At 40.0% G+C, this 22,076-nt stretch overlaps 1 protein-coding gene across 15 annotated transcripts in view; it reads left to right on the top strand.

Annotated features, from left to right (window-relative positions):
- The window catches only part of ryr3 (ryanodine receptor 3), a 539,734-nt gene that overhangs the window by 69,575 nt on the left and 448,083 nt on the right, over positions 1-22,076 (top strand). For all 15 annotated transcript variants that reach the window (XM_039741277.1, XM_039741278.1, XM_039741276.1 and 12 more), the window contains exon 2: positions 11,339-11,458. In XM_039741277.1, coding sequence (XP_039597211.1) covers positions 11,339-11,458 — 120 coding nt within the window. The remainder of the gene's footprint in view (positions 1-11,338; positions 11,459-22,076) is intronic.

The following is a 22,076-nucleotide window of genomic DNA, read 5'->3' as shown; positions in this document are numbered from 1 at the left end:
CTGTAGACTAGCACTATAATTGTGTTGGAATCTGTTTTAATATTTAAAATGAATGCCTCAAAGGATGTAAAGTTGCCTAAATTTTTAGGAGTGATTTGCATTTTGTTACAATGAATTATTCCAAGGCCTCCTCCTCGACCAGAATCTCTAGACTTATGAAGGAACGAGTATCCATCTGGTGACGCCTCAGCTAGGGGAACAGTGTCACATTTACTAAGCCAGGTTTCAGTAAGAAGACACAGATCAGATTTTGTACTTAATATATATCATTTACCAAAACAGCTTTAGTGCCAAGAGAGCGAATGTTCAATAAACAGCATTTAAAACTGCATGGTTCTTTCTGAACTGCTGATATATTTTTGTTTTAATTTGAATTAAATTTCTATTACAGATGCCCCTGGTGGAGTGTCTGGTTTTATCCCTTGGTCTAATTATACACCTTATTTTTGGTTATCAATTAATTTATGGTTTGTATCAAGACTAAATTTACTGGATGCCCCACAACAGGGATTATGGGTAACAGCTTCAGGAAAATAACAGGTGGGATAAACAACAGCCTGTGATTTAAGATCACATGACTGCGGCCTGGATGGTGCTCTAATCAGTCAACCAGGCAGTTTTGCTGCCATATTTTGGGATAATACATAAGATCCCTCCAGTTAGGATGAAGACCATCTCTTCTGAAAAATCCAGGCCTTTCCCAAAAATCATCCCAATTGTTCACAAATGCTATGCTTTTATTTGCACACCAGGTTTCTAGCCAGCAGTGAAAGGAATGCAATCTGCTATAAATCACATCCCTCTATATAATCTTGGTAAGGGACCAGATACAATTAAATTCCGACATTTTGTTTTAGCTTTGGTGCATAGAGAGATGAAGTTCCGCTTTAATACCTCAGATTGCTGTAAATAAATATCATTAGTGCCGACATGCAGCAATAAGGTAGATACTTCATCGTCAACACGGTCCAATGCGCCTTTATGCCAGAAATCTTGGCCCCTGCAAGGCACTTAACATTAACTGCTGGTTTAACATAGTTTGGAATTCTAACATTCCGCACTATGGAATCGCCAATTATGAGCACTTTATTATTCTCAGTTTTCACAGGCGCTGGAGAGCTGAGAACCTGTTCTGGGTCCGAATTGGTGACCTGGGTGCTGGGGGACTACATTTTGGATTCTTAGACCCCCGTTTTACTGTTACCCACTCGCCCTGTGGCTGAATTGGTGCTGCTGATTTCGGCCGCACACTGACTACAGTGGGACCTGGAGAGACTGAAGCTGAATCAGAAGTAGCCGAATTGTCAACAAACCGAGTCGATCCAATTTTCGGTTTGCCTAATCGCTATCAGATTCCTAACATGGTCCTCCAATTCGCGTATTTTCCCGACCAACTAAACTAATCTAAATTAACTAAACACTTTTGGCAGGTGAAGCTATCTACACTGTCGGCCGGAAAACCTGAGCTGTACATACTGCAGGACACACAACATATAAACGCGTGCCCTCGACGGGCAGAGAGCAGATAGAACTTACGTTAAGTGTTGAAGTCATCTTTGCCGTTTTTATAGGTGCTTCTGCGTTTCCATGTTCAGCTGAATCACTAAGCGCCGCTTTAAGTTTCCACCACCCGCTGAACGATCGACTTTAATTTGTCACTGCCGGTTATTTCTACTGGTCAGCTGCCGAGTTTACCTCAGGTGCTTGCGATGGGCTACGTGCCTGTGGGAGACGCGGCTGCTCTGTGCCTCACCATTCCACTGACCTCCCTCTCATTTACACATATGTATTCTGTCTTGTACCTACTGACCTTCATTCCTTTCCACCATAGAGCTTATCTCTACCTCTCCAGGGTCTCCTCAACCTGCTCCCTACACTTGCTACAGATCACAATGTCATCAGCAAACATCATAGTCCACGGGGACTCCTGTCTAATCTCGTCTGTCAACCTGTCCATCACCATTGCAAATAAGAAAGGGCTCAGAGCCGATCCCTGATGTAATCCCACTTCCACCTTGAATGCACCCGTCACTCCTAACGCAGACCTCACCACGGTCACACTTCCCTCGTACATATCCTGTACCACTCTAACATACTTCTCTGCCACTCGAGACTTCCTCATACAATACCACAGCTCCTCTCGAGGCATCCTGTCATATGCTTTCTCCAGGTCCACAAAGATGCAATGCAACTCCTTCTGGCCTTCTCTAAACTTTTCTATCAACATCCTCAGAGTGAACATCACATCTGTGGTGCTCTTTCTTGACATTAAACCATACTGCTGCTCACTAATCATCACCTCACTTCTTAACCTAGCTTCCACTACTCTTTCCCATAACTTCATGCTATGGCTCATCAATTTTATCTCCCTGTAGTTACTACAGTTCTGCACATCACCCTTATTCTTAAATATTGGCAGCAGTACACTTCTTCTCCACTTCTCAGGCATCCTCTCACTTTCCAAGATTCCATTAAACAATCTGGTTAAAAACTCCACTGCCATCTCTCCTAAACACCTCCATGCTTCCACAGGTATGTCATCTGGACCAACGACTTTTCCATTCTTCATCCTCTTCATAGCTGTCCTCACTTCCTCCTTGCTAATCCGTTGCACTTCCTGATTCACTATCTCCACATCATCCAACCTCTTCTCTCTCTCTCTCGGTTTCTTCATTCATAAGCCTCTGAAAGTACTCTTTCCATCTGCTCAACACACCCTCCTCACTTGTGAGTACGTTATCATCTGTATCCTTTATTACCCTAACCAGCTGCACATCTTTCCCAGCTCGGTCCCTCTGTCTAGCCAATCGGTACAGGTCCTTTTCTCCCTCCTTAGTGTCCAACGTCTCATACAACTCATCATACACCTTTTCTTTACCCTTCGTCACCTCCGTCTTCACCTTACACCTTATCTCCTTGTACTCTTGTCTACTTTCTGCATCTCTCTGACAATTTCACTTCTTCTTCGCCATTCTCTTCCTCTTTGTATTATCCTGTACTTCCCCATTCCACCATCAGGTTTCCTTTTCCTCTTTCCTCTGTCCAGGTGTCACACCAAGCACCCTTCTTGCTGTCACCTTTACTACTTCTGCTGTAGTTTCCCAGCTGTGTGGTAATTCTTCACTGCCACCCAGTGCCTGTCTCACCTCCTCCCTAAACTCAACCTTGCACTCTTCCTTTTTCAACTTCTACCATTTGATCCTTGGCTCTGCCCCCACTCCCCTCCTTTTTGTGATCTCCAGCGTCATCCTACAGACCACCATCATATGCTGCCTAGCTACACTTTCCCCTGCCACAACTTTGCAGTTTTTAATCTCCTTCAGATTGACTCTTCTACACACGGATGTAATCTACCTGTTTGCATTTTCCTCCACTTTTGTATGTAACCCTATGTTTTTTCCCTCCTCTTAAAATATGTATTCTCCACAGCCATGCTCGTCCTTTTCACAAAATCCTCTGACCTTCTTCATTCCTCTCCTTGACACCATACCTACCCATCACCTCCTCATCTCCTCTGTTCCCTTCACCAACATGTCCATTGAAATCCGCTCCAATCAACACCTTCGGTCCCTTGGGTACACCGTTCATCACTTCATCCAACTCGCTGCAAAAATATTCTTTCTCATCCATTGCACACCCAACTTGAGGGGCATATGAACTAACAACATTCATCATCACACCTCCAATTTCCATTACTCTATCTGACACTCATTTCACCTCCAAAACACTCTTGACATACTTTTGGTAAATGGTAAATGGCCTGTATTTGATATAGCGCCTAACTAGAGTTCAAGAACCCCCCTAGGCGCTTTACAACACAACAGTCATTCACCCATTCACACACACATTCATACGCTGGTGATGATAAGCTACTATGTAGCCACAGCTGCCCTGGGGCACACTGACAGAAGTGAGGCTGCCGAACACTGGCGCCACCAATCCTTCCGACCACCACCAGCAGGCAAGGTAGGTTAAGTGTCTTGCCCAAGGACACAACAGCTGCATTCTCATGCCGGGAGCCAGGATCGAACCTGCAACCCTCCGATTGCTGGACCACCCGCTCTACCGACTGAGCTGCTGCTGCCCTACTTTTCATTCAGAATAACCCCTACTCCACACTGGTTTGTGCATCCCCTGTGGCTGGGTTGTGGATTCCCTCCCTCATCCAGTCACTATCCCAATTTACTTAAATATTCTTTTTAGCAGTTCCCAAAGCGTAACACATGCACAACATAAAATTGGTCATTGGACTAAATGATGTTTGTGAAAGGCCTAGACGGTTGATGCCTTAATGGGAGTTGTTCACTCAAATATTCTAGTAACTCAATATGGGTAGAAGTAGACATGAGTCTCTAGAAGTGACCTGTCGACAGAACACTGGGGTAACTGGTGGGCTGAGAGCTGAAGGTCAAGTCAGAGTGCTTTAAACAATTGATGGAAATAAAATGGTGTACCCACCTGCTCCATTTATAGCTGGATTATTGCTATTGTGGTTGGGGCAAAGTTGTAGACTCTGCTGGAGTGTTCGAGTAAATAACAGTCTGTTTAGTACTTATGTAATTCATAAATGTATTTTGGCTGTAATGTGCCTTTTGCAATGGGGTGAAATTCTAGTTAAATGGAACTTATTTTTTTTTAAATGCCCAGATCTCTTGGCCTGTTTCAGAAGGTTGGGTATTTGATCATTTACATGCATCCCATAATTCAGCAAAGTAGATTAAGCCGTGTCTGTATGTTTGTAATATTGGAGGTAATGAGGTACTTTGTCTCTACCTACAACTAGCCCCACTGGTTTGTGCATCCCCTATGGCTTGGTTGGCCGATAAACATGCAAATTGAAATTATTGCACATTTACGAAATGGCAAAAGTGCATCAAGTATTGCTTCAATTTACAGAGTAGGAAGAACAACAGTGGACAATTTAAAGTGTGATGCCAATATAGTTGAAAAACGTGTTGAAAATGGACACCAGTGACGGTAATTGTTATTCTGTATTAATGTTAATGTTCTTCTGCCTTGTAATTTTCTTTTTAAATTTTGTTATTATGTCTTGTTAATATATTGTGATGTGCAGGCAGCTTGTGATGCGCTGTGCGGGACGAGAAAGGGCGGAATGCTGTGTAAGTGATTGGACTGGGTGAAGGGTTTCTGTTCTGTGAGGGGCAGACATGCCTCTTTGTAAATGAGTGACAGGAGAAGTTAGGAGGAAAAGGAAGGTGTGGCGGTAGGAAGTTTTAAGTAGGGAGTCAGCTAGCAATAAGTGGGAGCGTAGAAAACTCCAGTACTTTTTGAGTTGCATTTTCTTATTATGCTGGTTGTTACAATATTATATAATTTCATTAATTAAGGTAATACTATATTATATTTAGTTTAATATAGGTTTTTTTTGTAAATACGACTATTTGCTAAACTAATATACAGTTAGGTCCATAAATATTTGGACAGAGACAACTTTTTGCTAATTTTTGTTTTGTACATTACCACAATGAATTTTAAATGAGACAACTCAGATGCAGTTGAAGTGCAGACTTTCAGCTTTAATTCAGTGGGTTGAACAAAACGATTGCAATAAAAATGTTAGGCAACTAAAGCATTTTTTTTAACACAATCCTTCATTTCAGGGGCTCAAAAGTAATTGGACAAATTAAATAACTGGAAATAAAATGTTTATTTCTAATACTTGGTTGAAAACTCTTTGCTGGCAATGACAGCCTGAAGTCTTGAACTCATGGATATCACCAGATGCTGGGTTTCCTCCTTTTTAATGCTCTGCCAGGCCTTTACTGCAGCGGCTTTCAGTTGATGTTTGTTTGTGGGCCTTTCTGTCCAAAGTTTAGTCTTCAACAAGTGAAATGCGTGCTCAATTGGGTTAAGATCAGGTGACTGACTTGGCCATTCAAGAATTTTCCACTTCTTTGCTTTAATAAACTCCTGGGTTGCTTTGGCTGTATGTTTTGGGTCATTGTCCATCTGTATCATGAAATGCCACCCAATCAATTTGACTGCATGTTGCTGGATTTGAGCAGACAGTATGTCTCTGAACACCTCAGAATTAATTTGGCTGCTTCTGTCCTGTGTCACATCATCAATAAACACTAGTGTCCCAGTGCCACTGGCAGCCATGCGCGCCCAAGCCATCACACTGCCTCCACCGTGTTTTACAGATGATGTGGTATGCTTTGGATAATGAGCTGTTCCACGCATTCTCCATACTTTTTTCTTGCCATCATTCTAGTAGAAGTTGATCTTGGTTTCATCTGTCCAAAGAATGTTTTTCCAGAACTGTGATGGCTTTTTTAGATGTTCTTTAGCAAAGTTCAATCTAGCCTTTCTATTCTTGAGGCTTATGAGTGGCTTGCACCTTGCAGTCCACCCTCTGTATTTACTTTCATGCAGTCTTCTCTTTATGGTAGACTTGGATATCGATACGCCTGCCCCCTGGAGAGTGTTGTTCACTTGGTTGGCTGTTGTGAAGGGGTTTCTCTTCACCATGGAAATGATTCTGCGATCATCCACCACTGTTGTCTTCCGTGGACGTCCAGGTCTATTTGCGTTGCTGAGTTCACCATTGCTTGCTTTCTTTCTCAGGATGTACCAAACTGTAGAGTTTGCCACTCGTAATATTGTAGCAATTTCTCAGATAGGTTTTTTCTGTTTTCGCAGCTTAAGGATGGCTTCTTTCACCTGCATGGAGAGCTCCTTTGACCACATGCTGTCTGTTCACAGCAAAATCTTCCACATGCAAGCACCACACCTCAAATCAACTCCAGGCCTTTTATCTGCTTAATTGATAACAACATAACGACGGACTTGAACACACCTGCCCAAGAAATAGCCTTTGAGTCAATTGTCCAATTACTTTTGAGTCCCTGAAATGAAGGGACTGTGTTAAAAAATGCTTTAATTGCCTCACATTTTTATGCAATCTTTTTGTTCAACCCACTGAAATGAAGCTGAAAGTCTGCACTTCAACTGCATCTGAGTTGTTTCATTTAAAATTCATTGTGGTAACGTACAGAACCAAAATTAGAAAAAAGTTGTCTCTGTCCAAATATTTATGGACCTAACTGTACTTTATATCATTTTTATAGTAGCTGTTCTGTTCTCTGTCTTTTCTCTTACCTGTCAGAGTCTGGGTTGGATCCCTGACAGATAATCAAGGTTTTACTGTGTATAAATAAAAAATATTATTTATATAATGACCACTAGAGGGCACTTAATAAACCAAGATGTTTAAGTCATTAAATCGTCTTTGGATTCTAGATATGTTGATTGAACTTGCTTCTCCAGATGATTGCCTTAAACACAATGGTTCTTTTAAAATATATATATAATATCAAATCTGTTACCTGCCCTAATTAAAGTATTAAAAAAATAGTTTATTGCATGTTTTCAGCCAGTTAATTCAGAGCAGTCTACATTCTAATAATTATCAGACATGATTTTTTTTTAAAAGCTGGTAAAAACAGTTCCTTTAACTGGTTGCACATTAACGGCATGTGCTTAATGCCACCAAGATTGGCTGTAATTTCAATTGTACTAAGTGGTATTGCAAATGTTATGTTTATTGAATCGTTATTTTCTTGCGGGTTTAATCTGGAGTGGCACATTGGTGTAGGGCTTAGCACTGCTGCATGAGAGTCCCTGCAATCTCTGTCTGTATGTGCTTTTCTTTTGATATGTCAGTTATATTCCAAATCCCAAATCATACAGATCAGGTTGATTAAGAAGTATACATTTGACTGTTATGAGAAAGAGTGTTTTGTGATGGGCTGTTATGCAAGCCAGGGTTGTTTACTGGTGTAATCCACAGTCTGTCTTAATTGTAGAATTTTATAAAGAAGAGGTCTGAAAATGGATAAACATACTTCACATTGAATGTTATGAGATCTTCACCAAGATCCTAATGGAGAGCTGAACAAACAAGTTCATCCATCCATCCACTTTATGAATTCAATTCCTCTGTCTTAGAATCTCTGAGACGCAGAGTATACCCCCGGAACATTGGAAGGAGAGCAGTAACAAACCCTGGATTGTATGTGTTTTGAACAATTACAATAAAACCAATTGTTAATTCATTGGTAACTTTTTATAAACAGCATGCTGTATGTGAAGTAGTTACTGCTCCCTACAGACACAGGTGGCACCCACACTAAAATGACAGAAAACACATACTGTATGAAGTAGCCATTCACCTTCACTGGGCATGTTTGTGTTGACAGAAACAGGAAAAGGAGGTGTCCTCCACACTAGACATTCATTTGTCAGTTCCACTAAAAAAGACTCTTAGTTTTTTGTGCTGCGTTCTCAAATGAGAAGATTCCTCTCAAGGGAGGGGTAGGTAATGGGTGCCATATTTGTTTTTTGGGCTTTTTCCTTTTTCTCTGTGTTGAATAAGATTTTATCTATAAATAAGCCCTACTGAACTCTGATTTGTTTTCTGAGATGATGTCAGACATAAGTTTGTAATTTGTTAATATTTGATTGCCATTTCAGCTGGATAGAAATTAAATGGATAACGGTCTTACTAATAAAACTTTGGTACAAAAATATAAGATATTGGTAACAGTAATCATTCCCAGCAGCCCATAAACTGCCAAATAAGCACAGTTTATCATATTCAGACTCTTAGAGTCTGTTACAATCTCAATCTGAGTGTGTCCTATTTGCTTAATATTACTGTTGTTACCTGCCCGAATATCAATTGAAAACACTGATTCATGGCCAGCCTGTACACTGGTACTGTGAGTGCTGTGCAAAGTGGAGGCAGAACGTCTGCATTTTTCTAATAGATTCTGGGGTTTGTCAGAGTTGTTTTTGCTCCTACTTTGTTCTGTGCTTCTGTGAACTGGGTGATAGGCAAGGTTGTGGTGCCCAGTTGCTGTGGGGCATCTGTTGGTGAAGAAAGATTCAATGATCTTAACTTTGCCGATGGTGCTGTGATCTTTGCTGAGTCAATGGAGGCTCTGATCGGGGTTCGTGATAGACTGAGCAAGGAGTCTGAGTGTCTGGGCTTGTGAGTGTCCTGGATGAAAACCAAGATCCAGGCCTTTAACGACCTCTTGGGCGCAGCCATCAGCAGTGTGTCTCTTTGCGGAGAGAGTGTCAAAAGATTTACTTACCTTGGCAGTGACATTCATGTCTCTGGTGACTATTCCTATGAAGTCAGTTGATGGATTGGAAGAGCATGTGGGGTCATGAGGTCACTGGAAAGGGTTTTGTGGCGCTCCTGATATCTTTGCAAAAGGACGAAGGCCCAAGTCTTTAGAGTCCTGGTGCTTTTTGTTTTGCTGTATGTTTGAAAGACATGAACGCTATCCAGTGACCTGAGATGAAGATTGGACTCCTTTGGTACTGTGTCTCTTTGGAGAATCCTTGGGTACCGCTGATGTGATTTTTTGTTGAATGAGTGGTTGCTTATGGAGTTCTGAATAAAGCACATTACCTGCATTGCGAGAGAGCATCAGTTACGGCACTATAGCCATATGGTGCGAGGGTGCTAGGGCGATCCAGCTCATAGGACCCTAATTGTCGCCCACATAACACCTGGCTGTGGCAGATAGATGGTCATTTCCGGGGAATGGGACTGGACCACGTGTCTATACGGTGTATTGCCAACCAGGATCCTGAGCTCTTTGGTTATGTGGTGGGTGCGGCAATGTGCAGTACCATTTGCATGCTCCCCAACCTGACCTGACCTGACCCCATTCATTTATGTTAAGTTTTGGAATTATTGATGTGATTTTTGGTAGTTTAATCTTTATTTTTATGGCATCACAGTGTCTCCAATTTGTTTACAGTCCTGATTTATTTGAATTAATTTTCATAATTATTGGTGTTGCCCTTTTTGTTGTTATGCTCAACAATTTTAAATGACAATTTTAAATTTGAAGTGTATTTTATTTTAATTTGCTTAATTAGTTACATAATTTATTTTCATTGTTAAAAGTAAAATAATTACAATTTAATTAATCAACAATTATTACTAGCTGTGTTACCCATCTAAGTGAGGTTGAAACCTACGTAATCTGCGTAGACCTCAGCATTAACCTTTGGAGTGCAGCATCTATTGAAATTCATTTTGTAATGTCTGTAGTAATAAAATGCATTGCATTTGTCATGGCAACTAGTGACACATCACTTAGATATGTAGTAATAAAATACATTATTACAAATGTTTGATAAGTGCCATCCATTGGTATGAGAAATACGGTGCATATGTCTCTGTTATCTGATATTTGGTATGGGATTTTAAAAGGTGTTTTAATGTTTGTGATGCACCATTTGTTTAAATGAAAGAGACTTGGCAGCTACAAAATAAATAGTCTTAAGTAAAATATAAAAGGAAAATCATTTTTTGCACAGTCTTACTTTAAGGTTGACTTGAAACAAATAGTGTGGTGCATAGGCTTCACACATTGTTTCACATTGCTTATTATGAATTGAATATGTCATACAATTATATAACTTAGAATAATATTTCACTTGGAGGGTAAGATGGCAGAGGGGTTATTCGTACTGCCTTATAGCTTCATATTCTTGGGTTACCATCGACTTGGAGTGTTCATGTTTTACTGTCCACTTCAATTTTCTATGGGTTTTTCAATTTTTTCTGTCAATTACATACTTCTTAGAGTGGTACTTAATTTCTGCATTCTGAGTCAATGTGCCCTTGAGATAGACTGCCATCCCATGCATACTCTTTGTAGGGAATAAGCCTATTTAGGAGAGTGGTGAATGGAAGCATGTGTTAGGGCATAGCGGGCTGGAGGGTTACTGACTGACTGACTGATAAAAAAGCAATGTGCATAGTGTCTCTCAGTTTGGGTACTGATTGTACACATGACAGAATAGTCCAGTAAGGATTTTGTAGGGTTTTATGGTTGTTGTTGTTTCATGGTGCCTGAGAGTGCTGACGTGATGTCTCTTGATTACTGAATACAGCCAAACAATCAATCTACAAACTGCCCACACAATGTCACCCAATAGACACCACAGAGTTGGGGCCTCCTGAGTTTTATTTTGGTTTTATTGCTTTTTTATTATGATTTGTTTATTGCCATTAATAATCTTATTTAGGTTTCTGTATCAAATAGTCTGCTCCACAAGTACTAAATGGGTTTCTTAGGGGGTGAATAGATGGAAGTGGACTACAAATCTAAAATAAATGAATATCAGAATAATAGTAATGAATATAGAAGACAATGAAACAATTAGAGATCAATACATGTAAAGCCGATGAAAAGCGTTTTGAGATGCTAAGTGACGGGAGCCCAGATTGGAGAAGCAGTGAATCCAGCTAGCCTTCTCATCAGCTTTTGTGATTCTCTTTTGACAGGATGATGAAGTGGTACTACAATGTGTTGCCAATATCCAGAAAGACCACAAAAAATTCTGCTTATCGGTTGAAGGACTTGGGAACCGTCTGTGCTTCTTAGAATTAACGTCAGAGGCGAAGGTAAGATTGATTTGTTCATTGTCGCACGGAAATGCAATATGTGTATTAAAATCTAATAATCTGTCAGATAGGGGGTGGCTCATTCTGGTGCTTCTCAGATTGCATAGTGTCATGGTTATGGGGTTGTACTACAGAGTTTTAATACACAGCCATCTGTCTTTCTTTTTTTAATGCATTTTTTTCTATTTTTTATTTATTTTGTAAAGTGCTTGCATGCATATTGTGTCTATATAACTTGCTGTGAAGAGTGCTATGTAATATGCCGTCAACCTTGGCTTACTTTGCCTCCAGACATCTTCCAGGCATTCAGGAAACGCTTCCACAAATTATACCTAAACATATGTATATCATCTGCATATAAATATAAACACATCTCTGCCTACTTTGCAGGTTAATTGAGAATGATATTCAATAAACTGCACAAAGGGCAGCAAACTACCAAACATTTCTACCTAAATAGATCATGGATGGGTTTCTTCCACCTTCCTGACTTGTCAACCAAGGACTCCTCACCCCTCTGTCATCAAGAGTTTTAAAGCGCTACACCTTGCTCTCCTCCAATACTCTTATGAGTCTAAGAAACCTCACTCAGCCGTGGCACTAGGAAAACATACAGTCTACCTTGTCCCTCACATTGCAGCTGATTTCTCAACTGCTTTTTTATTTGTCTGTCCTGCTTTACATCTCTTCTAATCTGAGGGCAGAATAAATGTGTTTCTTTATACAGCAGAGAATCTGTGAACAGACAAAGTTGTCATGATGAAACAACATCACAGAACCCATATGGTTTGGCCATTCAGTCTATGCTCCGCTGACAAAGATTACAGGTTTTATTGCTTAGCAATTCATTATGGGTTGGCTGCTTTGGCATTGTTATGCTTTGTCTTATGGTTACATTTTCTTTATATGTCCATTTTGTTCATTTTTAGCCCTTTGGTGATTATAATCTATTTATGTTGTCTTATGGTTAAAATCCTTTTTTTGTTGTTTTTTCATTTTTAGCCCTTTGGAGATTATTAATTATTTATTTCTGTTATTTGCATAATTATGTATTTTCTATCAGTGTTGTTTATTGTTTGGTTTTCATGTGTCGATGCTTGTTCTGTCCTGTTCCTCGTGGTTTCTTTGTTGGTTCCCAGAAGGCGGGTCTCAGTTGAGGGACTGCTCCCAGTCCTATATAAGCACATTGGAGTTCTCCTCTTTATGATTTCCTGGCTATTTGACAATTGTTGGGCTTTGTTTAAGGATTATAACTTCTGTTTAATGTATTGCACCTGATTACAGTTGATTTCATATTCAGAAAACTTCTTTGTGCTTTGTTTTGCTCTTTTGAGCTTTTGTATTTATTTAAATTGTTTTTGCAGTAAATCTTTTATTTATCATGAGTTTTTGTTGCTGTTTTTGTGCACAGGCCATAGGTTGACAGATACCCTCCTCCTTGGGGGCTTTTGCTTTAATTTGTGATAGTCACAGTTGGTTTTCCAGTTGACCATCTTTTGGCCTGCTCTGGCTAAAGCCAGCAGATAGTATTTGGGACCTGGTTGGACTAAGTGCAGCTGGATTATAAATTGGACTGGACTGCCAATACTGATGCTCTGAGTAAGAAAGGACAGAGCCGACTATACTTCCTTAGAAGGCTGGCGTCCTTCAACATCTGCAATAAGATGCTACAGATGTTCTATCAGACGGTTGTGGCGAGTGCTCTCTACTACACGGTGGTGTGCTGGGGGGGCAGGATAAAGAAGAGGGAAACCTCACGCCTAGACAAACTGGTGAGGAAGACAGGCTCTATTGTAGACATGGAGCTGAACAGTTTGACATCTGTGGCAGAGCGACGGGCACTGAGCAAGCTCCTGTCAGTCATGGAGAATCCACTGCATCCACTGAACAGTATCATCTCCAGATAGAGGAGCAGCTTCAGCGACCGACTGCTGTTACCGTCCTGCTTCACTGACAGACTGAGTAGATCGTTCCTCCCCCACACTATGCGACTCTTCAGTTTCACCCGGGGGGGGTAAACGTTAACATTATACAAAGTTATTGTCTGTTTGTTATACCTTCATTGTTATCACTCTGTAATTTAATATTGTTCTTTATCAGTATGCTGCTGCTGAAGTATGTGAATTTCTATCTAATCTATCTATCTATCTATCTATCTATCTATCTATCTATCTATCTATCTATCTATCTATCTATCTATCTATCTATCTATCTCTATCTAAGTGAGCCTCTGCTGTAGAAGATTCTGGTCACCTCCTTTGCTGAATTTCGGAGGCCTCACCTATTTTACTTTGGAGGAAATTTCGTTCATAACATTCATAGGATGTTACATATTTTTGCAGAGGCAGGTTGGATTAGCTGAATCTGATCTCCTTATTACTTTCCAAGAACTGCAAGTTTCAGGAGGGACCTCCTTAGATTTTTCCAGGTACTTGTTCTCTCCTCAAGGCTGATCCTTTGCTTTATATCTTCAGGATGCCCCTAGCCAACCAAAATGCCTGTCACAGTACAGATAACGAGTGGCTGTAAGTACCTTTTCATAGATATAACTTGTGCTTCTGCGAAGATTATTCTTTAACTTGGTGAGGCCCCTTTGATACTCTGATAATCTTTTGATTTGTGTCAGTATGAACTTTAGCACTCTGGATGTGATGTGTTGTCCTGTTGTTGCCTTATTTCTCTTTATTGAAACATATCCTTCATCCACATCCTTCTTTATTTATCATTTGGGATGCTGCTAAGTTTGTCCACACTTGCAATCTTTTATGCAAGTATTGAGAAACTGATGATCACAAAGGAAAAAATATGTCAGTGCAGTTTGTCCTTTGTGAGAGTTGAGCAACTGAGCTGTGCTTCATTCTGACAGAGTCAAGAGCCTTCCTGATAGTTCAGGGATCGAGCTGCTCCAGCATGCTTTGTTCCGATGAGACCTAACTACTGTAGATTGTGCTTTCTGATGTGGTCTAGAGAAGTAATTTTCTTTCACAACACATCATAGAAACATGTTCATGCTGCTCTTTTGACTGTTCAGTCTGACCAAATCAAGTGGCTGCATTACATTTTATTCTGATAAGATTAAGCGGCTTGAGATTCTTTTCTCTGGTGAGGGTCAAGCTACTTTAACATTTTTCATTCCAGCAGGGTCATAATACACCAGGGCACTCCATTGCAGTGAGGGCAAACTGTTTCATCAGTCAGTAAAAAATACATTTTCTTGCATATACAGTATATTGTATACACATTGTGTTTCATCCAAAGTATTTTGTTGTATTCCTATTCTTTTATGTCTCTTTGTTAGAATTCTTTTACTGATATTTGTTTGTGACAAAATAGGTCCGTTTTTTCACAGCAGTCCCCCGTGACACCCAAAGAACCAGGCAGGTCTGCCCTTGTGCACTACAAGTTCCAGGCAGCCGTGTGGTTGTCCAACCTGGACCCCTGTCAGAGGAGCACTGCCTGACCCTCTTTCTGGGGGATGAATTGCTCCTAATATCTAGTCATCCCTTGTCCAACCATTATTTGTTTATCTTAACTGAGAGAGAAATTGAGGATCATACCAGTCGGGTTGCGCCTCCATTCCTGTGATCTTTGTGTTGTGGCCTATTGGCCAGTTGGGATACCAGTCCCTCCATTCTGGCACTTACACTATATAAAATGTATACACTTTTGTAACGTAGCTTAATAATGTTCTTACAATAAAAGGTGTAAATATAGTCATTTGTATTTGTCATGACTATTGAAATTTATATTATACAGCTTAGCATCAGTGTCCTCCTGTGGATGTCCTCCTTCATAGATAAGTGTTCTTGCTTCTTAGGGCATGTGGTCAGGCTAATTGGCCTAGATCTTCATAAATTTCAGTGACTCCTACCATAAATTGCTACTTTATCCAAAAGGTGTTCCTACTTTGTCCACTTTGCTTCCAAATACGTCTGTGACACTGCATGATACCGCCTAGAGAAGCACATCTGAAAATGATAAAATGGATAAAATAAGTGCATAGCATAAATAAATAAAGCCAGTGAAGGCTTAAAAAATGCAAAAACAATTTCTTACTTTGTACCATTGCAGAAGGTACTTCATTGAGATTGATTTTATGTTTAATTAATGCATCATGCAGTGCTTTGTTCAGAGTTGATTTTGTGGTATTATTGGCTTTGTGATGCCTCTAAATTTGAAAGATGTTATAGAAGATAAAGTGTGAGTTGTATTATTGCTTCATTTGTTTTTCCCTGCCTTATTACCACGTATTGCATTATTTATCAAGTAAATTCTCATCTGCTGTGTTTACAATAAAATCTCTTTTTAGTGTATGTATATTTTATACATATTTTACTGTTTTAAAGAATTTAACTCCTGTACATCATACAATATTTTGTGATAAAGCTGCAGATTAATATCTGTCGCAAGTCATTACATTTTGTGCACCACAAAAAATCTGGGTGATGGCCAACATTATTGTAATATACTACAAAAATACAGCAAATGAAGTACATATTGCAAGATTTATATTTTAATGAATCTGACCTATGAATTTTATTTTTTTTTATTTCCCTTCATTGCCTTTTGACTTTTTAAGAATGTTTAGACACAAACCTATGTTACAGTGGATATATATCAGTATTTCAGTTTTTTTTGCTGCAGAGGATGAGATCTTGATAAATCATGTCGGACCAATTTAGACCTTTTAATGAGATCCTGTAATCCACCATATTTAAGTTGAAAACAAGTGGTTCATTGTGGGGAAAATATTTCAAAATAGACTCTTTAGTGCCTTCAAAAATATCAAATTACAGTAAAGGTTTAAGCAGACTTTTGCTATCCATTGTACAAGACAGGCTTATCTTTTCTTATACAAAAGAGCTTTCGTATTAGTGGATTCAGTTTATGCTGATTCAGTTGTCCTGAAAATATTAGGTGGAAAATTCCAGAAATAAATGATTCATAAGTTTAAAATTGCCCATCATTCTTAGTAAATGTTTAAAACACTTCGAAAGCACAGCATTGTGTCTGCATTGCTGCACTCTATATGTCTGATGTCAGTGTTGCCATACTGATGCATTCATTTGACAGAGAGTGAGAACATGAGTATAATAAAGTACAATGTATTGAATTATTATTGAATGTTTATAATGTTTTATTATGCCAGATTTATCAATTAAACATTACCATAGGGAAAGTAATTAAATGAGAACAACTTATATATAGGATTCACTGCTATACATGGTTTTAGATGACTGGAGTAGATCTTAGAACATATCATCTGTGGATATTGGGGACTGCTGTATTGCCCTAACAAACAAATGGTGCTAGAGTACAAATAAGCATCTCTTTGGTAAAACCAGGCACTTACAATTGTGAACATGGATGTGGAGAGACAACAGGGCTTGCTTGTTGTGTCCTTCTACATCTTCAGGTCAAGCATCTGGATGATCCTCATCTTAAAGCCAATTGCAATTCTTCTTCAGTGCTACAGCAGATTCACAGGTCCTCACATTTCCATCAGTTAGGACAGTATTGAGTCCCCAGTACCCAGATATTTTGTAACTTGAATTCAGGGTTTTAATTTTAGTTGTTGGACCACAAAGCAGTGCAGCACTTGGCTGTGAAACCCATAGCAGTTTGATTCAGAAGTGATGGCTTATCCAGCTTCACTAAAGGGATTATCCATTACTGAGCTGATCAAGCAGACCTCTTGACTAATACTTCAATGGGAAGGCTGTCATGTTACACGGTGGTGGTAGGCTTTCTCTCTCAGCCATGCCATCCTCCTTCCTAGATGTTTTGTATGTGAAGCTACCCGAAGGTTTGAGCCTGATCTACATTAGAGATATATTTTTTAAAAAAAGCTGTATTTCCCCTCCTAGCCATCAGCTTGCATGTGACTGCCTTGCTTTCACAATGTGAGCCAGAAAGTGTTTATGTATTAAGCACCGTAGAAAATGAAGCTGTTGCTCCCCTAATTTGTTTATTTGTCGTTCTTTAAAGACTTGTTTGCCCTTGCTTCTTTACTTAGTGGGAAGGCTTAGAAAGTAGCATTGGTATCACAGCCAGGAAATCATTGAGTGAAAAGGCTATGAACTGTTTTCAGTTGTCATTCACTCAAAGTGTATTCTCTGTTGTATTTTATATCTTATTATGGTACAGTACCACGAGCTGCAGCTCAGCTCATTTAATAAAATGCCTTCTTAAATTGAGTTTTGTCTCGCCACATAAATGAAGAAGATGGGACTGTGTCTTGTCCACAGGTTTCTTTCTTGCCCTTCTCTGCTCCCTGTTTCCAAATCTATCTTTTGTATACCAGTAAGCTTTTAGATCTTCCATCTAGTCACAGCTCAGTGGCCTTTTAAATATAATGAGATTAAAGGCATGACATGACCCACATTAAACTTTGTTCATAATATGAAGCTCCTCCTGTCACTGTACCTCTGATAAGTATGCTCTTTAAAAGGGAGAGGCACATGCTCATTACACAGGTCCCACTTGGCCCCATTTTAAAAACCATTTGTATGTAAACAAGACAGTAAATGTGAACTAGATCTTAGATTTAGCAGTTATGATGCTAGTGGCTTTTTAATGGTTACACTACTTCCTCAGTGGTTTTTTGCTTTTACATTGGAACTGACATTTTGCAAGTGATTTACTGTACTTTGCAACATTTGTGCTTACAGACTATTTTGTGGAAATTTAAAGGTGTTTTATGGACTTGCTTTAGTCAGTGGCATCACTTATGCCTGAAGTGAATAAAAATAGTTATGCATAGTTATACATGTTTGACGTTGTCCTAGTGTACATGCCTTAATTTCTTCAAGCAAATATTTTAACCATTTTGAATTTTGTTAGTCAGTCATGGCTGTCCGTTGATCTGACTGACACTGACCATTCATTTGTCTATCTCTGACACTCCCCCTCCTGTGTGTGTGCTGGTGGGAGAGAAGGCCAATTTGGGAAAGGTAGATCTGCGGCCACGATGGGCAAGGGAATTGTCCCCCAAGCACAATGGGGTGGTTTTGATGGTCATGTCTTGCCATTCTCTTCTCTTCTTGTTGATGTGTCAGTTGTTGTTCAAAGTGATGGGCTGATTCATTTATTGTCTCAAAAGTGTGCAGTCTTTAGCAAGTGTCTCAAGCTGCATATGTGGAATGGAGCAGGGCTTGAGTAAATTCTTCAAGTAGTCCTTTCAGTTTTTTTGGTCCATCATGAGGTCTGGATACTTCAGCAAGTTCACCTAACAGGACCATCCGGAGAAAACCAAGACTCATCCATGCGAATAATGTGCCTGGTCCAGCAGAGGACACAGCTGAGCAGCATGGCCTCAATGCTAGTTGATAAGCAGCGTTCCAGAATTTTAATTTGGGGAACCTTGTCCTCCCAAGTGATGCCAAGGATCTTCAGGGAGCTGCAGATGTGGAATATTTCTAGTGTAAGGATTTGCTTATGGTAGGGAGTCCAGGACACGGATCCATAAAGGAGTGTAGGCATCACTAGATAGTATGCTTTCAAGGTAGGGGAAGGATTGTGTGTTCCCCAGTGTATTGTTACCGATCTTGATGTCCATTGGAGGATCTGTGTGCTGGAAGGCAGTCTGAAGGGTCAGTGTCTTGGAGGTACTGATTTCCTGGACCATCCAAGAATAGGCTGAGTGTAAAGATACAACAGTCTTCTGAATGCTTTCCAGGTGAGGAGCTATGCCGGCAACATCGTCAGCATACTGGAGCTCATAAGTTATTGTCAAGGAGGTTTTTTATTGGCCTGACAATCTTCGAGGTTGAACAAATAGCCATACAGTCAGTATTGGATCCGCACTCTATTCTTGGCATCCATCTCATTTCTAGAGAGAAGAGTGATGACAGCAAGGTAAATGTTTAAAAACACTGCTACCAGGACAGAGCCTTGATTGACAGCAACAGTAATTTTGAAGGGAGCAAATGTTTCCCCGCGAACAAGAACCTACGGTCTAATTCCAAACTTGTAGAGTACTTCCCTAAACATCTCACGGTTGAAGGTGTTAAATGCTTTCCGCAGGTTGGTGAGAGCAAAGCTGATGTCTGTTCCTGCGTCTTCTGTAGGAGTTGGCGGGTGACAAAGATCATGTCAATTGTGCTGCGTTTGGGACGAAAGTCCGCATGGTGACTCCGGAAGTAATCTGTCTGCAACATTATGAGGTAGCCAGATGAAGCATGACATGGCCAAGGATTTTTCTTGCAACATTCAGCAGTGAAATACCACAGCTCTTGGTAATGATGGTAGCATGTTTCCATGATTTTTCTAAGCTTCCAGCACAAAGTGAAGAAATCAGGTCAATTTGACAAGAAGATTAAGTCCCCCATATTTATATATTTGGGCAGTTATAGTGTTTTCACCACCAGCTTTCTTGTTGTTAACACTAGAATCACCTGAAGCCTATGAAAAAACTCCACTTTAAATTCCTTTGCACCTTTCCATCAGTGTCTTTTGTTTTACAAATGTGTCAATCAGCACAAGCTGCAAGCAGCCTGCTATCCCATCCCTCCACCGCGGCTGCTTAACTCGGGGGGCTGGGCTGGGTTTGGGGGAGTTCTCCCAGCTCAAGTCTTGTTTATTTGGGTGTGAGGTGCCTGGAGTTGTATAGGGTAAATAACATATCGTTGTTTTGGAATACATACATTTCATGTCTGTTCCATGTGTACAACGATCTGTGTAAGTGTAGGATGACAGGAACTACTGAACACATACCTAAAACAGAAACTTTTTCCATGTTATACTAATAATGATTTGAAGTGTATAATGTGTGAAGGCTTTAGTCCAAATATCAAATAAACACATGCACTTTTATTCAAGAATATAACCAAACGGGGAAAAAAAAAACATTCGATTTACATGTTTGTGTCAATGAGTTAAAAACCCAAGCTCAAATGCAAATTGACAAGAAGTTGATGTGTATTTATTAATAGTGAAAAGGTAAGAACTGCTGCCTTATAACCCAAAGGTACCAGATTCGAGTCCAGGGGCTCCACGTTTTGAGTAGTAAGCTGCTATTTTCATTACTACTATATAATAAAAAAATACATTTGATTTGAGTCTGTGATACCTTGTGTAAATTTTGGCTACTTTTAAAAGTTAGCACTTGTTTTTTTTTTTATTATTCAGTTTTGTTCTGTCAGTGATGTTCACATGATAGTCTCTGAGTTGACGCCATTTATCTCCATTCTTTTCACAAGAACAGCGATGACCACAGTTGGTGCTGTGGTTCATGTCTGCTCAGAAGTAATTGCTGTACCGGCAATCAAAGATACAATGTCCCGTGACCGCTATGAGACTACCATGCTGCATTTGCACTTTGGCATCAAAGACACCCGCGCAGAACGTAAGAAATCAACAGAACATCTGGCAACATTTTGTTGAGAACTATGTTTTGAGTTGCAACTCAGCGCAAAGACTTTCTGAGTTTGTGGACATAAATCTTATGGAGCTGTTTCTGGACAAAGGCAGAACCTTAGCAACAGACAGCTTCTTCAAAGTGCTTTTGCTGGTTAATAGACTGCTGCACCGTGACACAACACTGCTTGGCACCATAAGTAAAATGGGACTTCCACCTGCAGCTAAAGTCACTTTAGTATGCAAGCAATTTGCCACGTTAGTGTTTAGATCTGGCAGTGCCATGCTGACAGCATATGCACCCAAAAAGAAGAAGCCTTTGATTTCAGTCTATAATAGCCAGTGTAAAGTTTTGCTGCTTGTAAAAGATATTGCTGAAGGGATATAAGGGACACACAAACACTGATAAATCATGTCTTCTTGGTATCTTGTTGTCACTTGAATTTTTTGTTATTCATTTTTATTCTTGAATAAAAGCACACTTGTTTCATTATATCTTTGCAAAAGTGTTTATTTTATATTCCAGTAACCACTTGAATGAGATCTGTCTCTGCCTGTCTCACGCACGCACACACACATTCATACAAGAAAACGTCACTATATGAAAACACTATGCCATTTCAACATGTTTTTTTTTTTTCCGATCATGCCTGTACTCTGCGTTATGGTGCATAATACTGAAATTACAGACAGACTTCTTACAGTACAGGCATTCTGTGAAATCTTGTCTGTGACCTCCACAAGCCAGTCTGGACTCTTCCTTTTGGAGAATCTATGGGCTTTCTTGGAGGAGAACTGCAGGACTGTGAGCAGTGAGGTCCACAGTTCATCAGTATCAGAATTGGTAGTCATGATGTCACCATCTGTGGTTGGTATCTGGATGTGTTCAAGCTGCTTGTGAAGATGACTTGTCAAAGTGTTCCTGGTGTCAATGGTTGTAAGACATGCAACACTGAGGTGTGGCTTGGGGGATTGTCTTCTGGTAGGTGGTCTAAGTACAGCATGGAGGATGGACCAGACAAGTCTACGGTCTTTCCAGCATTCTGCTCTTTGCATCGTTTGTGTGATCAAGACATCCTGGAGATAACGCCGATGGACAATCATGTGGTCCAGGAGGTGCCAGTTGTTTGATGGAGGATACATCCATGTTGTCTTGTGTTTGTTGTGCAGCTGAAACATTGTGTCAGTAATGGACAGTTGGTGCTCCACACAGATGGATAAGAGATGGAGCCCATTAGTGTTCATGTTTCCTGATCACGTT

The sequence above is a fragment of the Polypterus senegalus genome, chromosome 18 (genome assembly GCF_016835505.1).
Source record: "Polypterus senegalus isolate Bchr_013 chromosome 18, ASM1683550v1, whole genome shotgun sequence".
NCBI lineage: Eukaryota > Metazoa > Chordata > Cladistia > Polypteriformes > Polypteridae > Polypterus > Polypterus senegalus.
The sequence above is the reverse complement of the archived record's forward strand: the minus strand, read 5'-3'. Positions and strand labels throughout refer to the sequence as shown.